The 24,933-nt window shown below is 44.1% G+C and overlaps 1 protein-coding gene across 1 annotated transcript in view; it reads right to left on the bottom strand.

Annotated features, from left to right (window-relative positions):
* Window positions 1-2,559: 2,559 nt before the first annotated feature.
* Window positions 2,560-24,933, bottom strand: part of LOC147464738 (protein CHAPERONE-LIKE PROTEIN OF POR1, chloroplastic-like) — a 33,456-nt gene continuing 11,082 nt past the window's right edge. Inside the window, exons 3-5 of the mRNA XM_086516326.1 lie at window positions 3,592-3,974; window positions 3,412-3,488; window positions 2,560-3,004 (exon numbers count right to left, since the gene is read on the bottom strand). Of these exons, the coding sequence (XP_086372452.1) occupies window positions 2,854-3,004; window positions 3,412-3,488; window positions 3,592-3,974 (611 nt within the window). The 3' untranslated portion in view covers window positions 2,560-2,853. The remainder of the gene's footprint in view (window positions 3,005-3,411; window positions 3,489-3,591; window positions 3,975-24,933) is intronic.

Below are 24,933 nucleotides of genomic sequence, written 5' to 3'. Positions count from 1 at the left end.
AGTTGTCAAGGGGTCTACTGAAGATGGGCCAAGGGGCCTATAAGAGGAGTACAGATATGTGCAGATGAATATGCTAGAGTCCCTCGCCTATCAGAGACATAGTCCCTAAAGCTTATCACTTCTCACTAGCCCTTTTCCATACCGAACCTCTAGCATGGTTAGCAAGTTCTTGGTTGCACTTGTTGGTCAAAGTCTTGATTTACATCAACCAAATGACCATTTCAAGAAAAGAAAAATTCTTGAAACAAATTTGAATGCAACACATGATTTGCCAAAAGTGTATTCTATTATGGACACATCTTTCAAATTGTAGAATGCATGCCCACTACGTATCATGTGATCAAAACTAGTTTACTTCTTTGCGCACACTTACTACCCGCAACTAGTTTACTGACTCTATGGAATCCAACTTGCTTCTAAGCAGCATCTAGTCGACATTGTTTATTGAGTAATTCATTCCAATTTTGGTGGCACAAGTGCTTGAGGAAGCACACTATTGAAGGTGGAATTTCAATTGTTTGTTGGACCCACCTCAATCAACTAGCATTTCCATGCTAAGACAGCATCACATTTAAACTACTCGTCACTCCACATTTTATGGCACTTGTCCAAAGGCAAGGTTATTAAAAGCTAAGAGTTGACCTTAGCATTTCTCGTTACTTTATTGAAAATACCTCGACACTTGAATAGAAGCATGAAGACCTTGTTTTTTGAGATTCTTAACAAAGAGTTTAGATCTTGCACAGCACTAGATGAATTTTGAGAGGCTAAATATGCACATATGTAACGTTATGTTTGCTTCATATACCCACGGTTGTAATGTCTTAACTGTAAAACATGCCAAGTGATGAATTTTTGCATTGCTTCTACACTTGTGCTCAAACAAGTTGGCTATATGAGAACCTTAACATAAAGAGAGGTTGAGAAAGACGTCAACTTGGGTATCTTTCTAATGGGACAACAAAATGCAAAAATTAATCATGTTTCGTTCCTGCCTTTATCAGTTTTTATTCCAAAAACCAATCTTTGACCCTTTTGCAATGAAGGAGCTTATTGAGAACATTTAAAATCTACCTACTATGAATGCTAGGATACAAATGCATGTTTTATTATGGATAAGATCCTTGTTATCATCAGCATGACAATACAAATCCACATGTGATCCATAAATTATTAATAGTTTATGGAACTCTTATTCCTTCAAGAAAAGTACTATTTATTAATAACATATTCATGGCTAGGGCGCTTTTTCGTGCTAGATACGAACAAAGCCTGTCTAAATGTCAATTCATTGAAGCTCACTATTAGGACTGGCAAGATGTTTGGATGTGGAAAGACACATTTTTTGAGTGACAACCACATCAATAGGAAAATTCTAGAAGGTATGAATTAAGGATACGAAAATGAAGAACGTATGAATGAAGGTTATGGCAAAGTACTTAATCTCACATCAAGAAGCATCTAAGCAAAGCCGATCAACCACAAACAATGGCACTGCCGTCTAACATAGACACAGTAGAGGAGGCAAGGCAAAAGGGGAAAGCAATGCCTCAACCAAACCACATTGAGCCGATAATGGAGTGGAAGATCAAAGTGATACGCCCAAAGGTTGTTGAGAGATAGAGAAGAGATAAGTGCGAGCTTTTTGTGTTGCATAATGCCAACATTGTTAACATCTAACATGCAGTTTACAAGGGTGCAATTCAGAGGGTGCCTCTTGAACATTCAACGTTGGTTCAGGTCGGGAAACCTTCGAAACAAAAGTGTTCATCCAAGGAAAAAGATCAATGAGCCAATTAGCACTAAACCTCTCATTTGCAAGTGCTGAGAAGGCAACTGCTCTTGTTAAATCAGGTGGTATAAATCAACAGGCTACTCTTCACTTTGCAATGTAGTAGCTACAGGCAGAAGAAACTTTAATGTGGTAGAAAACAATCCCAAAAAAACTCCAAGATCTATCCAACAAGTGTTGAACTCCACCTGTTACTCAAGACGGAACATAGCGGTAGGTCACCTGATATTTACTTATCACATGGGTTCAATAGAAGGATATTTTTTAATTTCAAAAAATTGCCACATCTTCATTTACAAAGGGGTATAGCTTCAAAAAGAAATACGGATTGAACACAAAGGGTGTGCTATATTCACAAAAAAATCACAGGTAAGGAATTTTTATGATACCCTTTGAACGCACGAGATATAGGAGTTCTACATAGAGTGAGCGCCCGAGAGAGGTAACTGGGATCCCTACAGCAATTGACAAGAAGAAAATCCTAATTGCAAATTTAGTCATGGATTGATTCATGTCAAATGAAGGTGTATCTTTAGGGGGAAGTGTTTGAGTGTGTGCTTTGAGAATAATAGGACAAGCAAAAGAGAAATACCACCACCAAAAAGGAAGCCACTACTAACTGCACTTCCCATTAGAGCCTTGAAGATTGTAAACAAATTTTCGAGTCCACAAGATTTAAACCAGTCCTCACCGCTCAGTACTACAAAAGCAGTCATTAGCTGACACTCTGCTTGGAATTCGATAGAAATCCCTCCCAAAACGGTCATTCAAGTGACAATCACTACTTCATAGAGCATGCTTTCTTTTTAACAAATCCCGATACATATTGATATTCACCACTAATGGGTACATTACAAAAATGTCGATCGGGTAAATTGGCTAGTGTGACAGAAATAGTAATGGTGCATTAAAAAGGAAGAAAAGCTCTATCTACTCTAGAAAGTGTGTTACTGAAACATTTAACGGACATCCTTTTGAGCACAGGCATAGATGAGTGCTAGAGCCACCACTTGCAAGTCCAGCCTTTTGAGGCCCGTGTATACAATATCTATAAGGTGTCCTTACTTCAAGAAAGTACATGCAACCCACATGAATACATATGATATCAGTGCCGTTATGATTTCTAGGCTCCAATTCGGAGGCAGTAAAGCCATTGGCACGACAGGTACAATGAAGGAGCCAACCAACCATCCCACAACAAGCCCGCCAAATCTGAAACCACAGACATGCTCAATTAGATCAAATGCTTGATGAATCAGAGAAACTTATTATATATATACATATACACACACACACACACACACACAGAAAAGTTCTGAGTGTACAAATTATAAGAGAGGCTAAAACACACAAGCAAGGCAACACAAGAAAACAGATGAAGAAGAAAAACTACATGACCTGATATGTTTCTAAACAAAAATAAGATTTGAAAAAAGAAAACCATTATTCACTTGAAAATCCTTTTAGAAGAGGCTTATGTAAAATAAGTTAGAGAAGCTTGCTTGACTGAAACTGTGAAACAAGTATTCTACTCTAAACAACAGACACGGCAACACAAACAAACGACAAAAGAACGAATTCTTTCATATCAACTGTGAATAAACACTTCGAATGCTTACCCAAGCATGAAGGACCGCCCAATGCTTTTGAGCCTATAATTAAGAAGATACACACATCCTGCTAGAGAAACAGCCACCTGCAGATGATTCGATTCTTGAGAGCAGTCTCACAATCATCTTTGATTAGAATAAAGCTCAACAATGTTTGTAAAATGCTCTTTCATATGGTGGTTGCATAACCTGAAATGCGGGGCCCCCCTCGGCTGGATTCATCACACTCCACACTCCCATAAGTCCAAAAAAGGCCGCCCTCTGTAGTATAATTTGAGAAGGTGGAACTTCAAAAATATTCAGAATTCTTTTCACCCACGGAGGTGATTCTTCAACTTTCTTTTTAAGGTTGCTCTTAAGATTGATTTTTGAATTTTTCCTTGCTCGGAAGCTTTCCATGATGATTTTGTCATGAGCTGCCTCAACAGCTTCCCTACTTCGTTCATGATGTGCATATTGTTCAGCAAGAAAGTTGCGAGCTGATTGAATCTCTTCCTCGGATGCATCCCGAGTAACCCCTAAAACTTTGTGCGGATCTCGCACATAGATTCTCGGGAATACAGCTGTATATCCTGCAAAAAAAATCATTGGAATATCAAGAAAAATTGTTCATGCCAGGTTTCTTCAGCTGTCACGTACATGTAAAAGTACAGAAATCACAAGGCACCATAAAAGACGTCATTCCTTTTGCATGGGACCAATTCTGACATACAGAAATACCTGCACTTTTCTAGTTGGAGTGGGAACCAAAAACAGCCAACATTGGTACAAGGTCAAAAAATGAAAAAATGAAGTTGTAGCTCGAACAGAAGCATTTGCAAAGGGCATTAACAATTAAACTTCTCCTAAGATCAAACCCATTTGCTATAGTTTTGAAATAATAATTGTTTGTTTTCATTGGTTCGCCCCATTCGGTCCATGCTCATTCCAGTAGTAGAAAGCAGGTATCAGGTTTGTTTGTAGATAGCGAAACCATTAAGGCACTCGCTGGCAAACCATTTGGAAACTTACTGAACTGCTAGCTTGTGTAAGGATGGCTACTTATTTAGTGAAAGAGAGGCAGAGACCATCAGTGTAATCACCTGTCAAGCGGATGATCAACCCGAACTCACAAACTGCAATTGCAAGACTGAGCAGAACAATATAAATGACACTTGAAGACACTAGACAACACGAGAGAATCGTACTTACCCTCCACAGAGTATTGGCCCTCAAGTCGAGCGCCCCATGTTGTATATCTTTACATACCATCTCAAGAGTTTTTACAATTGTTTGTGTGACCGTGCAAGCTGATCTCAATTACATCTAGCACTAGAGCCCTTAATTTATGGGAATGTAGCCTCAAAAGCGACTCAAAAATCATTTGCTAAAATTAATTTTAGGTCAACAGTTGTCAACTAAATGGTTGCACAAAAGCTTCTCCCTGATAAATATCAGCCATGTACAACAGTGTTACATAAGCATGCTGCAGCCATGTCTTAGTTCATACAATCCATGACTTGCAGAGGTTTTTGGGTTGCATTTCACTAACGCCTACGCCCAGAGAAAGTCCCTTTGTTTTTTCATTTTCCTGCTGCTTCACCACGTGTTAGTGCCACGTCATTGCTTGTCACCTATCCCTCTCTTAACGAAGAGTACTTTAAGAGTTATTGTCCCCTCGATTACACCCACATACTCAAAAAATAAACCACATTGTTACCAGTTACTACCCGATGCAATCATGCATACAAATTCAATCTTTTGGACATAAACCCTTTTGATGAAGAGAGAATCCTGCAATAATTCATCTCCAAATACAGATATTGTCACGTGCACATTGCACTTGAGGACAAGCTACTGCTAGAGGTCAGCATCAGTCTTAGTTATCTTAGGATCTAGCTTGGCACTTTGTGAGCCTCTAGCAGGACATGCATGATCAAGTAGGTCATTGTCACAAGACGGGCACCACGTGCCAATAGAAAAGAGCAGACTGAGCAGACTTTTAGCACTTCAATAACAACTGAACTGAGAGAGAGAGAGAGAGAGAGAGAGAGAGAGAGACGACACGCGACACAGAGTGGCGGAATTCCACCCCAAAGAGTATTGGCCTTGGCGCCCCTTTCGGTATTTCTTTATATTGCATCAACGAAGTACAAGCCGGTACTCCAGACTCTGCACCTTCTCCAGGAAGCATGCCAGAGAATGAGCCCTTAGCACATATTTAAAGGCCCTAGGCCCCAAAAGCAGTTTACAGTAAAAAGCCTTCAAACTCAAAAGCATCTGGTCCAAAAGCAAAGCCAAAAAACTGCCAACGTAAATCACGGAAATCCATATAGCTGCCATGTCATCAGCTAGCGCAAAACGCGAAAATCCGTACAACCTGCCACGTCATCATGCCAGCACAATTTTCGGAAATCTACCACGTCATCAATTTTGCGTGTGTGCGGGTCCTGCTTTATTTTAATCCTTTATGTCACTTGGGGCCCCATCGGACGGGGTCCCCATAAGTTGATAGGACTTCTTCTGTTACTTGTTCTTCTTAGGGTTTAGGCCCCTCAGCCAGCATTTGCAAGTTGGCTCCATTCTTTAGGCTTTGACACGTCAGCAGTTTGTGACATCTCCCCTTCTCAAGGTTGGATCAAAACGTACGTATTGATCCGTTCCGTACCGTACGGATGTTCTGTACGGATCCGTACCATACGGAACGATCCATACGCCGTTTTTTTTTTTTGTTTTTTTTTTTTTGGGTGGGGTGTGGAAAGCCCGTACAATGTTGATTTAAAATAAAAATCCAAATCTCTTGCAATAGTTACACAGTATATGGTTGTCTTGTAAAACGTGTCTTTGAATGTCTCTATAAGTTGTTGGCTTCTCTCTTGTTTTTTATTGAAAATGTCCTAGAAAATTTAGTACTTTGCGGTTTTTTTTAAGAGTACGTATTTTTACGTACGTAAAATTTTTTCCTATAAGGAACAACGTACAGTACATACATATACGCCATGTACAGTACGTTTGGTACCGCCTTGCCCCTTCTTGAAGGAGAGTAATCGTTCGCGATTACAGCATATCTGCAAAACAACTCAAGTTAGCTCAAAAATTTCCGAGGGACAATCAGTTTGCTCTTTTTATTAAGGAGTTAGCTTCTCCTTTCTGCTCTTTTGATCAAGGAGTTAGCTTCTCCTTTCGTCCAGATCGGAACTCTTGATATTCCGGCGTAGTAAAATTAGCTATCACACCCAGACCGTACTGATCTTCCACGGGTGTCTTGATGCACTAAAAAATTACATACCCAAGCAATCTCATCCAATTAGGAATATTCAGTAGCTGGCACATCACAATGCAACACAAATGCTTACATATGCATGTTACAAGACATAGAAACATAAAGCCGTTGAACACTCCTCCCGCATAACCTAACAAGGTCCGAGCCGGGAGATATTCAACGACTCCCTCATCACTCCTCCCGCATAACCTAAAAAGGTACGGGCCGGGAGATATAGAGGCCTTTTACAACCAAACACCCCCCCAGACCGCAGCCTGCGTCATTTGGAGGTGCTGAGAGTAACCACTGCTCTTCTTCTTAATACTCCTCCCGTATAACCATCCAGGTTCCGGCCGGGAGTCACAACAACAATTATTTTACAAGCATTCAACCAAACGCTCCCCAGGCATCGGCCTGCGTCGTTCGGAGGTTTTCTAGCATACAACATAACGCTCCCCAGGCATCGACCTGCGCCATTCCGAGGTCAAACAATACCAAAACAGTATTTCTCACTTCTCCACCCGGGAGTAAAATCACCAATCATTGAAACCAGTATTAAAACCAAAGTTAAACAATTCAAATCGGCACCAAGACAGGTTTAAAACAGATAGCATCCATTTCAAACAAATTCCAAACAGGATCACCAAACAAGCTCTCAAACAGATTCTCACACAAAATTCAAACTTAAAAAGCAATCTCGACATCAGTCGAGCTCGAAAAGTCGATTGACTTTCCATCCTAAAACCTGCACCAAAAAAATTAGCGTTAGGTTCATTCCATAGGGTCGTAGCCGAGCACAGCATGGTCCATCAGCTCTTGGACAAACAGTGTTTCTTTGGCGACAATGGTAGTCCCAAGATAGCAATCACACTAAGCCTCCAAGGTCATCTGCTCGAAAAGACATCTACTGAGAGATGTCAAGAAATTTCAAGATATAATCTGCTTGGGTTTTCCATGGCAAGCATTTCAGGATACCACACTCTGCCAAAAGTTGCACTCTGAAGGAAGATGTCAGAAACCATAGAACTTCGGGCAAAAATTTTCTTGAAAGCTTGCCAAGTCCTTGGAGTGTGCTGCTTGGTAGCTGTAGACATCAACATCTGCATGGCACTGCTTTTGAGAAAAACAGTGACTTGAAACAAATCTTGGATCCTTCTCTTGCAAGTGATATTAATGGCTTATGCCCTGTAAGACATCAGCGGTGAAGACGGGAGCGCGCCTGTTGCTAATTGGACTATTTTCTTATTTTTAATGATTAAATCTCTTTTTTAGGATATTTTATTATGTGTACTAAAAACTGTTAAAAAGATTGTAGCTACAGGAACTGCCATCAGGAACGGACAACTCTGATGTGTCATTTGATGGGTGACGGTAAACATCGCGAAGGAGTTTCCGTAAGTTCGGTGGAAAGGGCCGGGTTACGAGTGCCTCTGATGCGTCACATGATGGGTGACGGGTGCATCAGTAAGGGGGCATCCCGTATGCTAAGGAGGAAATCCGAACTGAGTAAGAAAATACGCGTAAGAACGCAAGCACAAGAATAAAGATGGGTTCAATGAAGCTTTTTACGAAAAGCAGGAACAGTCGCGGGAGGACAGATGTTTCCCGCGAGGAGTCTGTGTCTGCATTGCATCTGTGTCGTGTCCTGCACCCAGGGACACTTGGAATGTGTCCGTGTAGCATTGTTTTCACTAACTGAGTGAGTTTTGAAAGTTTGAACAGGTTCACACTTTATATTATAAAGTGACCGATCACTTTTATTAATATAATAAAGCAGGCAAGGCTCTTATAGAAAAAGCCAGCGCTAAAACCAACGCAGGGGGGCTGAATTGCGATCTCTCTCTCTCTCCTCTCTCTAGAAAACACGATTTTCTCTCTCCTCTCTCTAGGAGCGCCAAGCTCTGCTTTTGGACCCCTATTCCTGTCGGGTGTCAGACCCTATAAAAGGGTAGCCAGCGTTTTAGTTTGGAGGAGCCAGAAGCAGCAAGAAGTGCAAGCGCTGGGATTCTGGAGCAGAGACTGGCGACGGAATTTGCAAGTGCTCGCGTGACGACTGAGTACGGAGGTTGATTCTCCGAGCAAGGAGCGACAGGTATAAGGTGTTGATACGCATTGAGAATTGCTGCTTTGTGTGGTTTGTTTTGCAGGAATCTCCCGTCTCAAGGGAAGGCCCTTCACGGGAAGTACGGCTTCACGCCTAAGTCCCTTACGGGAAAGTACGGCTTCGCGCTTAAGTCCCTCACGGGAAGGAACGGCCTTGTGCCCAAGCCCTTTACGGGAAAGCACGACCTTCGGGTCTAAGACTACAGAACGGAGGGGTTTCCTCGGGTTCTCGTACCTGTATAAGAATTCTCCCTGAATAAAAGAATACTCTGAACGGAGGGGGGGGGGGCACCAGAAGATGTTCCGGTCCCCAATACTGTGTCGATCTTCTCCCTTCTCTCATGTTTTTCAAAGAATTATAATTTTCAGATTTTCTAAGTGCTCGTGTACGCTCCCGTTTTGTGACAGCACCCGATGCGCGATGAAGTAAGGGTGGGAGTGGCTAATAAGTCCGGGTTGGAGGGCGAAGATACCTGGAATAAAATTCCAATAGCTCTGTCTGCTCTTTTGTAGGACCGGTATGCTTTCAGAAGAGCACACGCCTGATGCTCTGATACCACTGTCACAAGACGGGCACCACGTGCCAATAGAAAAGAACAGACTAAGCAGACTTTTAGCACTTCAATAACAACTGAACTGGAGAGAGAGAGAGAGAGAGAGAGAGAGAGAGAGAGAGACGACACGCGACACAGTGGCGGAATTCCACCCCAAAGAGTATTGGCCCCAAACCTTGGCACCCCTTTCGGTATTTCTTTATATTGCATCAACAAAGTACAAGCCAGTACTCCAGACTCCACACCTTCTCCAAGAAGCATGCCAGAGAATGAGCCCTTCGCACATATTTAAAGGCCCTAGGCCCCAAAAGCAGTTTACAGTAAAAAGCCTTCAAACTCAAAAGCATCTGGTCCAAAAGCAAAGCCAAAAAGCTGCCATCGTAAATCACGGAAATCCGTACAGCTGCCACGTCATCAACCACGCAAAATGCGGAAATCCGTACAGCCTCCCACGTCATCATGCCAACGCAATTTTCGAAAATCTGCCACGTCATCAGTTTTTGCGTATGTGAAGGTCCTGCTTTATTTTAATCCTTTATGTCACTTGGGGCCCCATCGAACGGGGTCCCCATAAGTTGGTAGGACTTCTTCTTTTACTTGTTCTTCTTAGGGTTTAGGCCCCTCGGCCAGCATTTGCAAGTTGGCTCCATTCTTTAGGCTTTGACACGTCAGCAGTTTGTGACAGTCATAGTCACAAACCCTTACTTGCACTATACAGTCACTTCAGCATACAGACATGAATAGTCACTTAAGTCATTTATTAATAAGTGACTTTGAAATGACATTTCTAAAGATAAATAGGGCAAATGGCTAAAAACTATAATAGAGCCACTTGGCCTCCAGTTTTAGGATCTTAAAACCTCATGCCAGCATAGGAGTTTACCCATCCCCAACGTTTTACAAAGGATCCGTGTTTCTTGCAGCAACTTGGTAGATCAGCCCCTCACCTACAAGGGGCCAGCAATTGCCCTTCTCTTGCTTACAAGTTCCAAGAAGTATTATCAGCAGTAGCAGATCTAGCGCCCACGGCACCTCACAACCCTAGCGTTTGCAGATTGCATCAATTCAACCTAGCATTTTTGCATCAGTTCAGCCCAACGTTTTTGCACCAAACCAGCATTTAACCATTGCAACAGCATTTCTACAAGTAATCAAAGCAAGTACTTACTCTGGCAACAGAGCAAGGGCGGGCCCTAGAGGGTGATTGGGACCCAACATGCATGTGCTCTCTCTCTCTCTCTCTCTCTCTCTCTCCTCCTCTCTCTCTCTCTCTCTCTCTCTCTCTCTCTCTCTCTCTCTCTCTCTCTCTCTCTGTCTCTGTGTGTGTGTGTTCAGTTCAGCTTCCCTCTCAAGTGAAGTAACCTAGTATTTATGCTAAGTACTAGATTTGAGCTAAATCCTTAAACCCTTCCGTTGCACTTGGCAGATACTCATCCGCTAACACAAAAGAGGGGTCTTATACATCAATCAACTGACAATGTGCATAGGTCAGTTGGTGCCCAGTGCAAAAAGTGCTCAAGTGTGTCGTGTTGCCAAATCAATCCGATGCTGGTTTCTCACAACGTAATACATGGTTCCATAGTATGTTTAGCAAAGCATTGCCTGATCACACCATTAAATTGAGTGAAGCAATCTAGTGTTCGTATGTATCTTCTCATCGCATAGCCCCATAGTATATCCAGCACATATACCCTACTAGGCTATGCCTTTACACTGTTTCACTCGAACAATGTGTACAGACTAATCATGCGCATACACAATACTTCCTGTGGAGGTTCTTTGGACCTCGACTCGAGAGCCAAGATCGGTTCTTCGTGATTGATCGTATCTGCAACGAGGTTAGCTTCGCTAGAAAAAGCATCAACTAAACCATCATCCCTGTGAACAATCACATCATTATCCTGCAAATCATCATGCTCGTGAATAATCACATCTTGATCATGCAAATCATCATGCTTGTCAATAATCACATCTTGATCATGCTTATCATTATAATGCAAATCATGTGCGTCATGCTTTCGAGAAGACAAGACTGAGAGAATCTCCTTCTCCTGGTTCTTTTCATTCTTCGCCTGCACATTAGAAATGAGAGATGAAGAATGAACAACTTGCTCCCCACGAATGACAATGGGAGAGTCACTTTTAGCATTGAAAGTGAACGTATTAGCTGCCCAATCAATGAGAGGGTTATGCTCACGAAACCATCGAATGCCTAAAAGCATATCACATGTAACCGGCCTGTTCAATCCAAAAAGGGCGGTAGACTTTACTTCAAACCTTGATTTAGCTTTCACCCATTATTAGTCATCTATTTTACCTGTACTTTCAAGACACAACACGGGGGAAAGGGATACAGGCTGCTAGATTGCACCTATATGAGTAGACCGACACCAGATTGGCCCCTAACTTAGGCGCCCCTTTCGGTATTTCTTTATTCTTCAAAAGAGGGAATAAACGTTGTGAATCCCTACAAGCTGCCCCGCACAAACTCGGCTGAATTTCCACTGTTCCAACCCGATTTCGGCAGCATAACTATACTAGGACACTTCACAGTCAGTATTCCCACGCATTGACTGACTTTCCCGACGCATACGGGCACTTTGCAAAACCTGGCGAGAATCTGCAGCACGCTGAATTCTCTGTTTTCAGCCCTGAAAATGCGCCAGATCACCTGTACAGCGGTCCCCTTGCGTCCCCGAACCTCCTGGGGGTATTAGGGTCCGTTTAGGGCCAAAACCCTAAACCTGCAAAAATACACAGCAGGCTGTAATTTACTGTTTCGGGCTCCGTTTCGCGTGCCGGTCGCATCCGTAGCAAGTCCTCGAGCTCCCGCACCTGTAGGGCTACTTGCCCTTTGAATCGGACGAGATTTCTGGCGTGAAACCTCTCCGAATTCACCTGTACCTGCGGGGGGATTAGCCGCTAGCTAATCCAGTACCTGTGCAAGAGGCTCTTGCCTCGGCAATCGCGCATGAACCCACACAACTGTACATTGGTCAAATGAAGAGCCCACTAGTGGGGCATAACATACTGCCAAAGGGAGAGAGAGGGCAGTGCGTAGCGTGCAGGGCATCACTCCTGGCACCGCACTGTACATAGGAGGGAAAGCAAGCACTCCATAGCTCTTAACCTGTGACAAAAACTGAAAATGAGCCTCTCCCAGCTTAAAAATCAGCGCCCAATTTTCTGTACGAGGAAAGTGCACAGAATTGTGCCACTTGGCACATTTATAAGCATTTTCCCGTTTCGGGGTTGCCGCCTAAAAATCTCCCAACCGGCTGCCCAGTTGACTTCACGGCAGAGTAAGAAAATGTTCCCTTTGTCATTCCGGAGGTAATGACGTCAACACATTTTCAGGTCCCAAAATAGCAGTTTCCTAAATTTTAGGAGATGTTGCCATTGTATCTTTCTAGGTCATTCGACCCTCTTTGTACACTGCGGCCACATCCAGAACTGAAATGTAGCCTCTGTAGCAAAGGATTCCACTTTGGCTAGTCAATGACCCCACTTTGCTAACCATAGTCCTTGTCCAACCTTAGTGCTCTCTTGCCCTCACGCCTGGACTCCCTCTGGACACTTCCACACTAGCTATGCAATGCAGGGCAGTTAGATTTCCCGAGGGGTGTTTCCAAAAGTGAAAGTAAATAGATAATAAGAAAGAAATCAACAAAAAGGATAGATAGTAGTCACACGCTCGTGACATACCCCCCTCTTGAAATCTCAAACGTCCTCGTTTGCATCTATGTCGTACATGCTTACTGTCAACACTGATGTATTCAACACCTGTCGACACATATACGACACATACATGCTCATTGTCAACCCTCGTGTATTTAACACCTCGTCGACTCATGTATTGCCTACGTGTGAACCCTGTCCAATGACATCGTGGTAGCTTCGCACTCTGCCATTGCTTTGAGTCACTAACTTTCCAATGACAAAATGGTAGCTGCAAACTTTCCAATGACAAAAACTGGTTGAGCACATTTTGCCACTGTCTTATAGTACACGTTGGATCCCGTAACACTTTCAAGCATACCCAAACCGACAGTTTAAGAATGCAGTTACACATGTACTCTTTAATAGAAGCAATTACTGTATCCTTGACAAACTGACAAGAAATACTCACTTCTAGCAGCACTAACCAAACTTTTGGACATTCCATAAGAGCAATTGCCAAACTGACAATCTGTACAGCTCTAACATTCATGTAACAGGTATTTCATTTGAGCTCACTTTAAATACCATGTACATCATTTGTTTCGGAAGCCATTGTCACACTGACAATCCATGTAGCTCTGAAACTCATGGGGTCAAGGTAGGTTGCAAACCGAAGGCTTCAAGGTAAAGTGATAACACAGTTGGTGACTCTGCAAGTTCACCTTCTTCCATCCACTTAGCATCCATTGGTGGATAGTTTCTGAACTTTACCAAGTAACGCCTAGCAACCTTGCCTTTCACTTTCCTTTCTTTGTGTGCCAAAATCTGTTCAAGGACAAAGATCTCGTCAAGTTCCTCGACTTCCGGCTGATCTTCAGCTGGCATATCTTCTGGCACATCACCCACATAGGGTCTGAGAAGACTCACATGAAACGCATTGTGAATCTTCCAACTGTCAGGCAATTTCAGCCTATATGCAACATCACTGATTATGTCGCATACTTGAAAAGGCCCATAGTAACGCATGCTGAGCTTTGGAAACTATCTTTCCTTGCCCTTCATCTTCTTTAACCTTGCCTTTTCAAAGCGTAAAAGCACCCAATCACCAAGTGAATATACCACTTCACGACGGTGACGATCAGCTGCTTTCTTTTGCTTTGCCTGAGTCTTTTCTAAGGCCACTTTGACCTTCTTGTACATTTCATCCATGTCCTGAACATACTTATCTGCTTCAAATATCTTGTCTTTTGTATGCAGTATGGGAGGAACTTTCTTGCCACCTTCAACAATCTCAAAAGGTGCCTTGCCAGTTGATGAATGCATTGTATTATTGTATGCATACTCCACCAATGGCAAATACTGCTCCCACTTTCCTTTATGCTCTAACACATAGCACTTCAGCAAATCTAGGACAGTAGAATTTGCCTCTTCCGACTGCCCATCTGTTTGAGGATGAAATGACGAAGAGAATTTGAGCGTGGTGCCCATATTCTCAAATAAGCCTCTCCAGAACAAACTTGTCATGCGTGGATCACGGTCGCTAACAATCGACTGTGGCATGCCATGATACTTGAAAATATTGCTCATAAACAAGCGTGCCATCTGATCTGGCTTTATCTTCTTCCTGACAGGAATAAAATGAGCTGTTTGCTGAATCTGCAAATAATGGTCCAAATACCATCGTTTCCTGTCTGCGTTCTCGGAAGATCAAAGATAAAATCCATAGCAATACTTTCCCATGGTTTATCTGGAATAGGTAGTGGTTGCAATACCCTGGTGCCTTTTGCCTGTCAAACTTGACCTTTTGGCATATTAGGCATTCTCGCACAAAGGCATCCACATCCCTTCTCAATGTAGGCCAATAGAAGAATGTCTCAACCGCTTTAACTGTAGCATCGATACCACGATGCCCTGCATACGGTGGGACATGACTCTCTTCCATCACTTTGCGTCGCAATGGCTTTGTGACACACAATCTGCCATGCATCATCATGAACCCATCTTTGAGAAGATAGTGTTCATGACGTTGTCCATCCATTAGCTGCTCAAAGACCCTTGCAAAATCTTCATCATTTGCATACTGTTCTCTCATATCATCAAGTTCATGATGATAAGGAATTGACACAGCTGAAATTTGTGGCTTCCTTGACAAGGCATCAGCCACAACGTTCTTCTTGCCTTCCACATGCACAATCTGAAAATGGAACATTGACAAGATATTTGCCCATCGCATATGCTTCTCAGATAACTTTGTCTGTGTCAAGAAGTACCGCAAGGTCTGATGGTCCGTTTGGACAACGAAATCTGCACCTAGCACGTAGTGTTTCCAACTTAAGAGCGCATGAATCACAGCCAGTAACTCTTTCTCATAGACCTGCATGGTCATCTCTGGCCCTTGCAAAATTCTGCTCTCATAAGCTACTACCCTGCCATCTTGCATTAGCACAGCACCAATGCTACTACCACAGGCGTCGCACTGGACCACAAATGACTTCCTAAGATCTGGCAACACAATGACTGGATCTGAAGTCATCTTTTCCTTTAAGAGATTAAAAGCTGAAATCTCTTTTTGTGTCCATCTAAAGGTGACAACCTTCTTTTGAAGAGCATGTAAAGGTGAAGCAATCTCAGCGAAATTTCAGATAAACCTTCTGTAATAGGAGTATAGTCCCAAGAAGCTTCGGACATCGTGCACCGTCTTCAAATTTGGCCATGACTTGATCGCTTCAACTTTTGCAGGATCCATTCTGACACCATCCTTTGAGACAATGTGTCCCAGAAAGCGAATCTCTTCCAGAAAAAATTCACTTTTCTTTGCATTGATGAGCAACCTATGACTGCGTAGCTCTTTGAACACAATGGCCAAGTGATGCCTATGCTCCTCTTCATTCTTTGAGTAGACTATCATGTCATCAAAGAATGTACCAACAAACTGCTGGTGTGGACGGGAAATTCTATCCATCATCCTATTGAACGTAGCAGGAGCATTTGTGAGACCAAAGGGCATCACTAAAAATTCGTAAAGGCCAAACGTCGTTCTAAAAGCAGTCTTGTGCACATCCTCTGATCTAATGCGGATCTGATGGTACCCACTCTTTAGATCTATCCTGCTAAACATAGCTGCTCCTTCTAATTTGTCCATAATATCATCAATTCTAGGTATAGGGAACCTATTCTTGATAGTATTCTTGTTCAGTGCACGGTAGTCGATGCACATACGCCATGAGCCATCCTTTTTCTGCACCAACAACACTGGAGAACAGAATGGAGATGAATTGGGCTGAATCAGACCCTTTTCTAACAACTCTTGTACTTGGCCCATTATCTCTTTCTGTTGAGCCGCACTAACCCTGTACGGAGGCTTATTTGGTGGGCTACTACCTGGCACCAAATCGATCGCATGGTCCTCGGGTCTCTCTGGCGGTAATTGGAACGGTAATGAATAAGAAAATGAATAAGAAAAACAGTCACTATACTGTTGTAAAAACATTGACCTTTCTTTATCTAGCACAGATAAATTTGATTCATCACAATCTGACACTTCACGTGCAAAAACCAAGTACGCAGAAAGATGCTTTTTCATTACAGAAGTAATAGCACAAGCTGATACAGTGGGAATAGACTCCCCTTTAAGCTTTACATCCAGAATGTGAGTCTTTCCCCTGCTCTGTACAGTGATCTTTTTGTTGTAGGCATCCATGATTCCCTGTACACGAAACAACCAAGGAATACCTAGCAACACATCACATCCGTCCAGTGGCATGATGTAAAATTCTTCAGCATCTACATAGGACTGGATATGTAGGCGCACCTTTCCGATGATGGGTGTCACAGCCTCTGTATGGCCAGGACATGCCAAACCTGCCTCTGTTGTATACCCCATCTCTTCAGGTCTGATTCCCAACGTTGAAGCCAATTCTGGGGAAATGAAGTTGGCTTTGGCACCTGGATCAAAGAAGATAAGCACTGTTTGATCCCTGACCTTTCCCCATGCTCTGCAAACCTCACTTGCATCTGAATTTGGCTTGTCGCCCACCATATATGGCACTAGACCAGCCATGGGCTTCTTTCCTTTCTTGTCTTCCTTGTCATCAGAATCAGCTGGCCTTTTCTTTGTAGGACAATTGTAAGCAATGTGGCCGGGCTGCTCACATATAAAGCATTGTGTTCTCTGTCCTCAGGACCTTCTTTTGCTCTTCTGACTTGCGAGGAAAACGTCTTTTCCATTTCTTTGCTGGTCCTTTTTCTGATTCAGTCGTAGCTTTATCTTTTCCTGCGTTGGCTGACTCCTGAGTCCCTTTAGGAGCCTCATTGGGAACGTGCTTCTTGGCTGAATTTTTCTTGCCTTGACGCCAGTGTTAAATTCACAATCTTCTCCCTTGAGCAAACCATTGCCAGTGTTTGCTACCTCGATGAGCTGCGTCAAAGTAGTGACTTTTGTCTTCGTACAGTACTTTCTCAATCCTTTAGGTAGGCCACAACAGTATTTTTCAATCTGTTCTGTCAATGGCACAAACCTATAGGAAGTTACTGGAAGTAGAGCTTTCCAAACCTCCGATTGTAATCATCCAGATTTCTACAAGTGGCAGCATTAAGCTGGTGCCATTCTGTCATGACATCTACTTCAAAGTCATCAGATAACCATGCTGCTGCAAAAATCTGCTTGAAATAAATCCATGTGGACGGAGCTTGCCCTTGAAGCAATAAAGTTGTCCACCATTGTCCTGCATTCCCTGTCAAGAAAGTGGCTGCCTTGCGGACCTTTGAAGCCTCTATAAAGTTTCCCCCTGCATAGGCCTTGTCAAACTGCTGGAGGAATGAGAGAGCCTTCTTCCTGTCATCAAACCCTGTAAAGGTCGTGAAAGACACCTTTGCCACCTTCTTTGTACGGAGTTTGCCTCTCCAGCGGCGTCAAATTGTCATATGGAAGTGACTGAAACATGGGAACACTGTTAGGGTTCATTTGTGTTCCCTGGCCGCAATTAAGTTGACCTGGAAATGCCATATTTGGCTGCTGATTTGTAATTCCAGCCATACCAAAATTTGCCTGTGGCATCCCAAATTGGCCCTGAGTGCTCTGAAACCCTGGTAGCATGCCCGTGACACCGTACATGGGGTTAGGCATCATCGTTTGAGCACCCCCGAACACTGTTCCTGGCGTGTAAAACTGATTTCCAGGCGCATGACCAGCCATGCTCTGGAATACCGATCCACCTCCAAAATAGCCAGGGTGTACTGAAGGTGGTGGAAAGACCTGTTGCATAGCCTGTAGGTTGCTTCCCTGCCCATTAGAACCAGCTATAGGTTGCTGAAAGGTGGCGGGCTGAACTGGTACAGCTTGAAAGACTGGCATCTCAGCCACCTGTTCTTGCACCTTAGGCACAAGTTGTGGAGACTGCATGTTCTCCGTCAAGTGTACAGGTGTTTCCATTGACTGTGCGGTATGAATCACCTGTGCTCGAGCCTTAACAAGCTTTTGAATATGATCCAGTGACCCAACTTGCTGAGACGGAAGAGGAGAAAGGCTAAAAACCTCGGGTTCTGCATTACTTGTGTGAACATAGCCACAGCAGTAGCCAACTGGGTCCTGAATATATCGTCATCTGTCTGTGGTGGTCTTGAGGACTCACCCACTTCATGTGTCTGTTGACCCTGTGAAGAGGAAACCTCTTCAGTCACATCATCTGGTCTGTCAGCCATAATTGCAATTTCCTGTGTCTGGTCTATGATCCCCTGTGTCTTCAAGCCCAAAACTGACCAAGGCTCGCTTCTATGGGAAAAAGTGATTTAATCCCGTCGATGGAACCATGTAACCGGCCTGTTCAATCCAAAAAGGGCGGTAGACTTTACTTCAAACCTTGATTTAGCTTTCACCCATTATTAGTCGTCTATTTTACCTGTACTTTCAAGACACAACACGGGGGAAAGGGATACAGGCTACTAGATTGCACCTATATGAGTAGACCGACACCAGATTGGCCCCTAACTTAGGCGCCCCTTTCGGTATTTCTTTATTCTTCAAAAGAGGGAATAAACGTTGTGAATTCCTACAAGCTGCCCCGCACAAACTCGGCTGAATTTCCACTGTTCCAGCCTGATTTCGGCAACATAACTGTACTAGGACACTTCACAGTCAATATTCCCACGCATTGACTAACTTTCCCGACGCATACGGGCACTTTGCAAAACCTGGCGAGAATCTGCAGCACGCTGAATTCTCTGTTTTCAGCCCTGAAAATGCGCCAGATCACCTGTACAGCGGTCCCCTTGCGTCCCCAAACCTCCTGGGGTAATTAGGGTCCGTTTAGGGCCAAAACCCTAAACCTGCAAAAATACACAGCAGGCTGTAATTTACTGTTTCGGGCTCCGTTTCGCGTGTCGGTCGCATCCGTAGCAAGTCCTCGAGCTCCCGCACCTGTAGGGCTACTTGCCCTTTGAATCGGACGAGATTTCTGGCGTGAAACCTCTCCGAATTCACCTGTACCTGCGGGGGATTAGCCGCTAGCTAATCCAGTACCTGTGCAAGAGGCTCTTGCCTCGGCAATCGCGCATGAACCCACACAACTGTACATTGGTCAAATGAAGAGCCCACTAGTGGGGCATAACATACTGCCAAAGGGGAGAGAGAGGGCAGTGCGTAGCGTGCGAGGCATCACTCCTGGCACCGCACTGTACATAGGAGGGAAAGCAAGCACTCCATAGCTCTTAACCTGTGACAAAAACTGAAAATGAGCCTCTCCCAGCTTAAAAATCAGCGCCCAATTTTTTGCATGAGGAAAGTGCACAGAATTGTGCCACTTGGCACATTTATAAGCATTTTCCCGTTTCGGGTTTGCCGCCTAAAAATCTCCCAGCCGGCTGCCCAGTTGACTTCACGGCAGAGTGAGAAAATGTTCCCTTTGTCATTCCGGAGGTAATGACGTCAACACATTTTCAGGTCCCAAAATAGCAGTTCCCTAAATTTTAGGAGATGCTGCCATTGTATCTTTCTAGGTCATCCGACCCTCTTTGTCCCACTGCGGCACACATCCAGAACTTAAAATGTAGCTCTGTAGCAAAGGATTCCACTTTGGCTAGTTCAATGACCCCACTTTGCTAACCATAGTCCTTGTCCACCTTAGTGCTCTCTTGCCATCAGGCCTGGACTCCCTCTGGACAGTTCCACACTAGCTATGCAATGCAGAGCAGTTAGATTTCTCGAGGGGTGTTTCCAAAAAGTGAAAGTAAATAGATAATAAGAAAGAAATCAACAAAAAGAATAGATAGTAGTCACACGCTGGTGACATCACATCTTGAGAGAGGAGAGACTACAAATTTTCTGCGGAAGGACGCTTGTTGAACACTGAACAAAACATCAAAGCACTCTTGCATGATGAGAGAGTCATACCGGGAGCGAAGCCCGACACCTCGAAAGGAGATGTCGTGCTAACCTCCAAGCGGGCTCTTTCGACAAGAGAGTCACTAATCACATCATGCATACTACCTGGGTCAAACAATAAGACAAAACCACTGACCCTACACATGACCATAACACTTATTGAGAGACTCATCAATGGGAGGATCATGAGAAACTTGGGTCACACTCGTGTTCTCATTTATTGCATTGATAGAGGAAGTGGGTTCTGTGGGTTCTTTAGATTCATTAGAGTCAAGCTTAGGACATGTTCTTTTTATGTGACCCTTGATGTGACAATGATAACAACGACCTTCCTTAGAATAAATGCTTTGCTCTTCTGACGTGATGTATCCTCCTTTAATTCCTTCTTCTGCCTTTTTATATGGAGTAAGCTTAGGTTAAGCAATTGTGGTTGCTTTACCCTTAGGTTCATTTCGAGTGTGCTTTTCTGAGAGACTAGAGGAAGATTGGGTAGAAGAGATACCGTTCTGAGGGTTCTAAGAAGTCTGAGTGGTACTTGGAGAAATCTTGTTTCGTTTAGGCTTTCCCTTGTTGTGCTTCATCTCTTGTGCAAGAGCAATCGCTACCGCCTTTTTGAGATCGATTGGATCGAGTACTTTGACATCATACTTGATATACTCGTCCAATCCATAAAGGAATGCCTCCTTGCGCTCATAATCCGATTTGCGTAATTGGGTTACGAGCTGCAAAACACGATTAGAGAAAGACATAACGGACATACCATTTTGCTTGAGACCGCGCCAATCATCTTTCAAGCGTGCTAGGTACTATGATAGCATAAACCACGCCTTGAGCTTGTCTTGGAAGTCGGCCCAATTGAAGGAAAGAGGCGTGCCTTCCTCGGCTTCCTCTAGGTGCGCGGTCAACTGTGCCTCTTGACATGCGTGGTACCAATTAATGGCATCACCGGCAAGGTACATAGCTGCCGTCAAAACCTTGCTATTTCTTGTCTTCTTAGTTGTCGCAAAATAAGCATTAAATTGATGCAAGTAAGAATGAATAATTCCATCTTACCATCATACTTACTGAACGTGATCTTCTCTGTGACGAGGTTGTTGGAGTCCGAATCTCGGCTTGCGCCACTTGATGAACTACCAACATCTTTGGCCGGCTCGGATTTCGAGGTGAGAACCTGTCGGACCAACTCTTGCATTCGTAGGTCTCTCTACACCTCACGCTCTGCCTCCAAGGCCGATCGTCTGTCTTCGGCCGCCAAGCACACTTGCTCACGCTCACGCTCAATAGCTGCCTTTCTTGCTGCTTTTCTTTCTTTCCGTTCCTCGGCCTCCAAACGCGCTTCGCGTTCCAAGGCAACGCGATTCGCTTCTTGTTGTGACATCATATCCATCATCGTCTTGAGGAGAGCCTCCATAGAATTTGGTGCAATCCTTGGCGTAGATGGGGAAGGGGGAGGGTCAGAAAAACCTCCTAATGGGGAAAATTCTTCTTCGCCACTTTCATGCTCATCACCTTCATGCAAAGTATCCATTTCACTTCGGGTGATGACCATACACTGAAGTCTTGGGTTCTTAAGTTCACGAGGAACTTGGGTTCTTGTGGGTCTTGGGTTCTTGGGTTCTTGAGTCTTGGTTCTGGAGTCTTGAGGTTTTTGAGGTTCTTGTGGTTCTTCTTTAGCTTGCAATCTGTGTTAAGAGAAGGATCTTCTCTTACCCGAGCTCTTCTCTTTCTCGCGGGCGCACCCCTTGGCGGCCTTGCACTCACACCAAGGTTGCTTTTTCCCACCTCACGTCGATTGGCCAGCCGCTAAGTGCACAGTCCGCTCTCAATGAGTGAAAAGAGAAACAAGGGGAGGCTAGACAAGCCCTTCTTTCTTGGGTTTCTTGTCACTTTTCAAAAACACGATTAGGAATCGACACGCCCAAGAGGACTTGGGTTACGTGCGACCACAACAAGCAAAAAGAAAATTCTTGTGGTTCTTTCCTTGAGTGATACAGAACGTTGCCAAAGCTCGGATACCAATGTAAGTTGCAGCGGAAGTGAACGTTGAACTTTGTTCAAGATGAGTGCTTCGAACTGTGCTCAGGGATTCCTTTTACTTACGGAAGGGAGAGCCTTCCGTTCCTTTAGTGAGAGAGTGCAATGGACACAAACAAAGTGGTGAACACTGTGAATGAAGGTGCTGAGACTGAGAGATAGAGAGAGAAGAGAATACGACACCAGAATGTTGTCAAACCCTCCTCCGAAGGCCCCACTCTCTATGGCGAGAGAGGTCTACTATTGATTGCACAAATCTCTACAATGCTTTGGACTTGCCGACGATGTCGACGACGATGGGGACGACGACAAGACAGGCTGAAATCTGAAAACGCTAAGGGCTGAAATCTGCAAATCTTTATCTGCTGAATTCTGACTCTATGTCGGTGACGACGGCAATGACGATGATGCGACGACGACGAGCTGAAAACCAAGGTGGAATCCGTACGTACGTACGGTGCCATTCCGTACAGTACAGCCGTACGGTACGATACGTACGGTACAATGCAACATTTAAAAAAAAAAAGGGCGTTTTCTCCTCGGACGAGTTGCGCTAGGGGGCGCTTTCAGATGGGCTTAATAGTGTGAAGGGGAGAAAGCCTCAGGCTTTTTTAATCGACCACGAAACCAAAAGAGTCTCTGTTCTGTTACAGAGAAGTCTGTAGAGCAGTGCATAGAGACCTGCAGAGCCGAGCTACGCGCGTGAAAAGGTACTGCTTCTGCCACCATGCACTCCGTACTCTTCTCGCACTCCGTACTCCTCATGTGTGCACTCTTTTGCATTTGCAATGTGCAGGATTCATTATGCCCCGTAAAACCAACCCCAACTGATCGCTCCACACCAATGTGTTGAGCATCATCACGACCACTTCTCAGCAAGGTTCCGGCACACGCTTATGGCAATGCAAGTATTGTGCGGACCAGTACACCATACGCCAGTCAAAAAGCACTTGACAAGCATCGTGTGCACTGATCAAATTGGTGCATGTGAGAAAATACCACCACCTTTGAGGGAGCAGCTTATTGAAGAGTATTTTCCTGTTGGTGCTCCTGATTTGAGAGGTGCTCCCAGCACACAGGATGCTTTACATGATGCTTTTGTTGGAGAGCTGGAGTCTTTAGGTGCGGAGACAGAGGTTGGAGGAGGTTCGGCCTCCATGCAACCCCCTACTTCCAGGAAGAGAGCACGTGTTGGCGGTGAAGATGAGGATTCCTTGCCACGTGAAAAAGGTACATCTGAAACACCAACGCAGACCACTTTGCCTAGTCGCATCTCTTCTCAAGCTTGGGTCAAAGAGCGTCAGAGGGTGGTAGAGATGGAGATATGTCGCACTCTTATTGAGTGCAATATATCTTTGAATGTTTTGCGCACATATCAGTGGAAAAGAATGGTAAAATCCATTGCACAGGTGGGGCCTACTGAGACATGGACACGTCTTGATTACACCAAGATGCACACCACTATGTTAGATGAACAGAAGGCCTTAATTGACAAGGCACTTACGCCTGTGAAAGCTGAATGGAAGGAGTTTGGATGCACCATTATCTCAGATGGTTGGGCAGACATTAGCAGACGACACATAATCAATCCTTGTGTCTTCTGCTTTGGGCACCTATTTCTTGCGTGCTGTGGATGCTTGAAAAGCAGGGGAAAAGATCACGGCTGAGTTTATATTTAGTCACATCAAAACAGCCATAGAGGAGGTTGGCAAGGAGAATGTTGTGCAGGTGGTGACAGATAATGCAGCTAATTGCAAGGCAATGGGATTTATGGTCGAGCAACAGTTTCCTGGCATAGTGTGGACTCCATCTGCTGCACATTGTTTGGATTTGCTCATGGAGGATATTGGCAAACTTTCATGGGTGCAGCCCATAGTTGCAGATGTAGTCAAGGTCACCACATTCTTTCGCAAGAAACATCAGGCTCTTGCTATCTTCCGCAGCCATAGCACTTTGGATATGGTTCGGCCTTCAAAAACCAGGTTTGCCTACATTTACTTGGTTTTACAGAGGCTCTACAAACTTAGAGATCCGCTACACCAGACAGTGGTGGATCCAAAATGGCGAGGCATGTCAAGATCGCAAGATGAATCTACAAAATACTTGCAAAGACGGATCCTTGATGAGAGATTTTGGCAGGAAGTGCACGCTCTTTTAGTGGCACTCAAGCCAGTCTACGTCCTCCTTCGATTGACGGATATGGAGGGATCGACCTTGGGACTAGTCTATCATCTGTTTATGCAGATGAAAGACCACGTTTCCAAATGCTCTCTGTTGACTATTGATCGGTAAGGGGTTCCTCATGTTCTAATGGTTGTCTGTTTTAACCATCAAGTCTAAGTTCTAACTTGTATTGACAAGTTGTTTTGATATTTCAGCCGATCAGATTTATTGGGATGTGTTGAGAGCCGCTGGACTTTCATGAGCCGTCCCATGCATGCGGTGGCTGCCATGCTTCATCCTCTCTACAGATCGCCAGAGCTAAACAATCAGAGTATGTTGGGCTCATGTTTTCAGAGGATGATCAGCTTGGGATAGACAAGGAATTCACCAACTACATG

The sequence above is a fragment of the Adiantum capillus-veneris genome, chromosome 1, assembly GCF_014529385.1.
Source record: "Adiantum capillus-veneris isolate H3 chromosome 1, ASM1452938v2, whole genome shotgun sequence".
Classification (NCBI taxonomy): Eukaryota; Viridiplantae; Streptophyta; class Polypodiopsida; order Polypodiales; family Pteridaceae; genus Adiantum; species Adiantum capillus-veneris.
The sequence above is the reverse complement of the archived record's forward strand: the minus strand, read 5'-3'. Positions and strand labels throughout refer to the sequence as shown.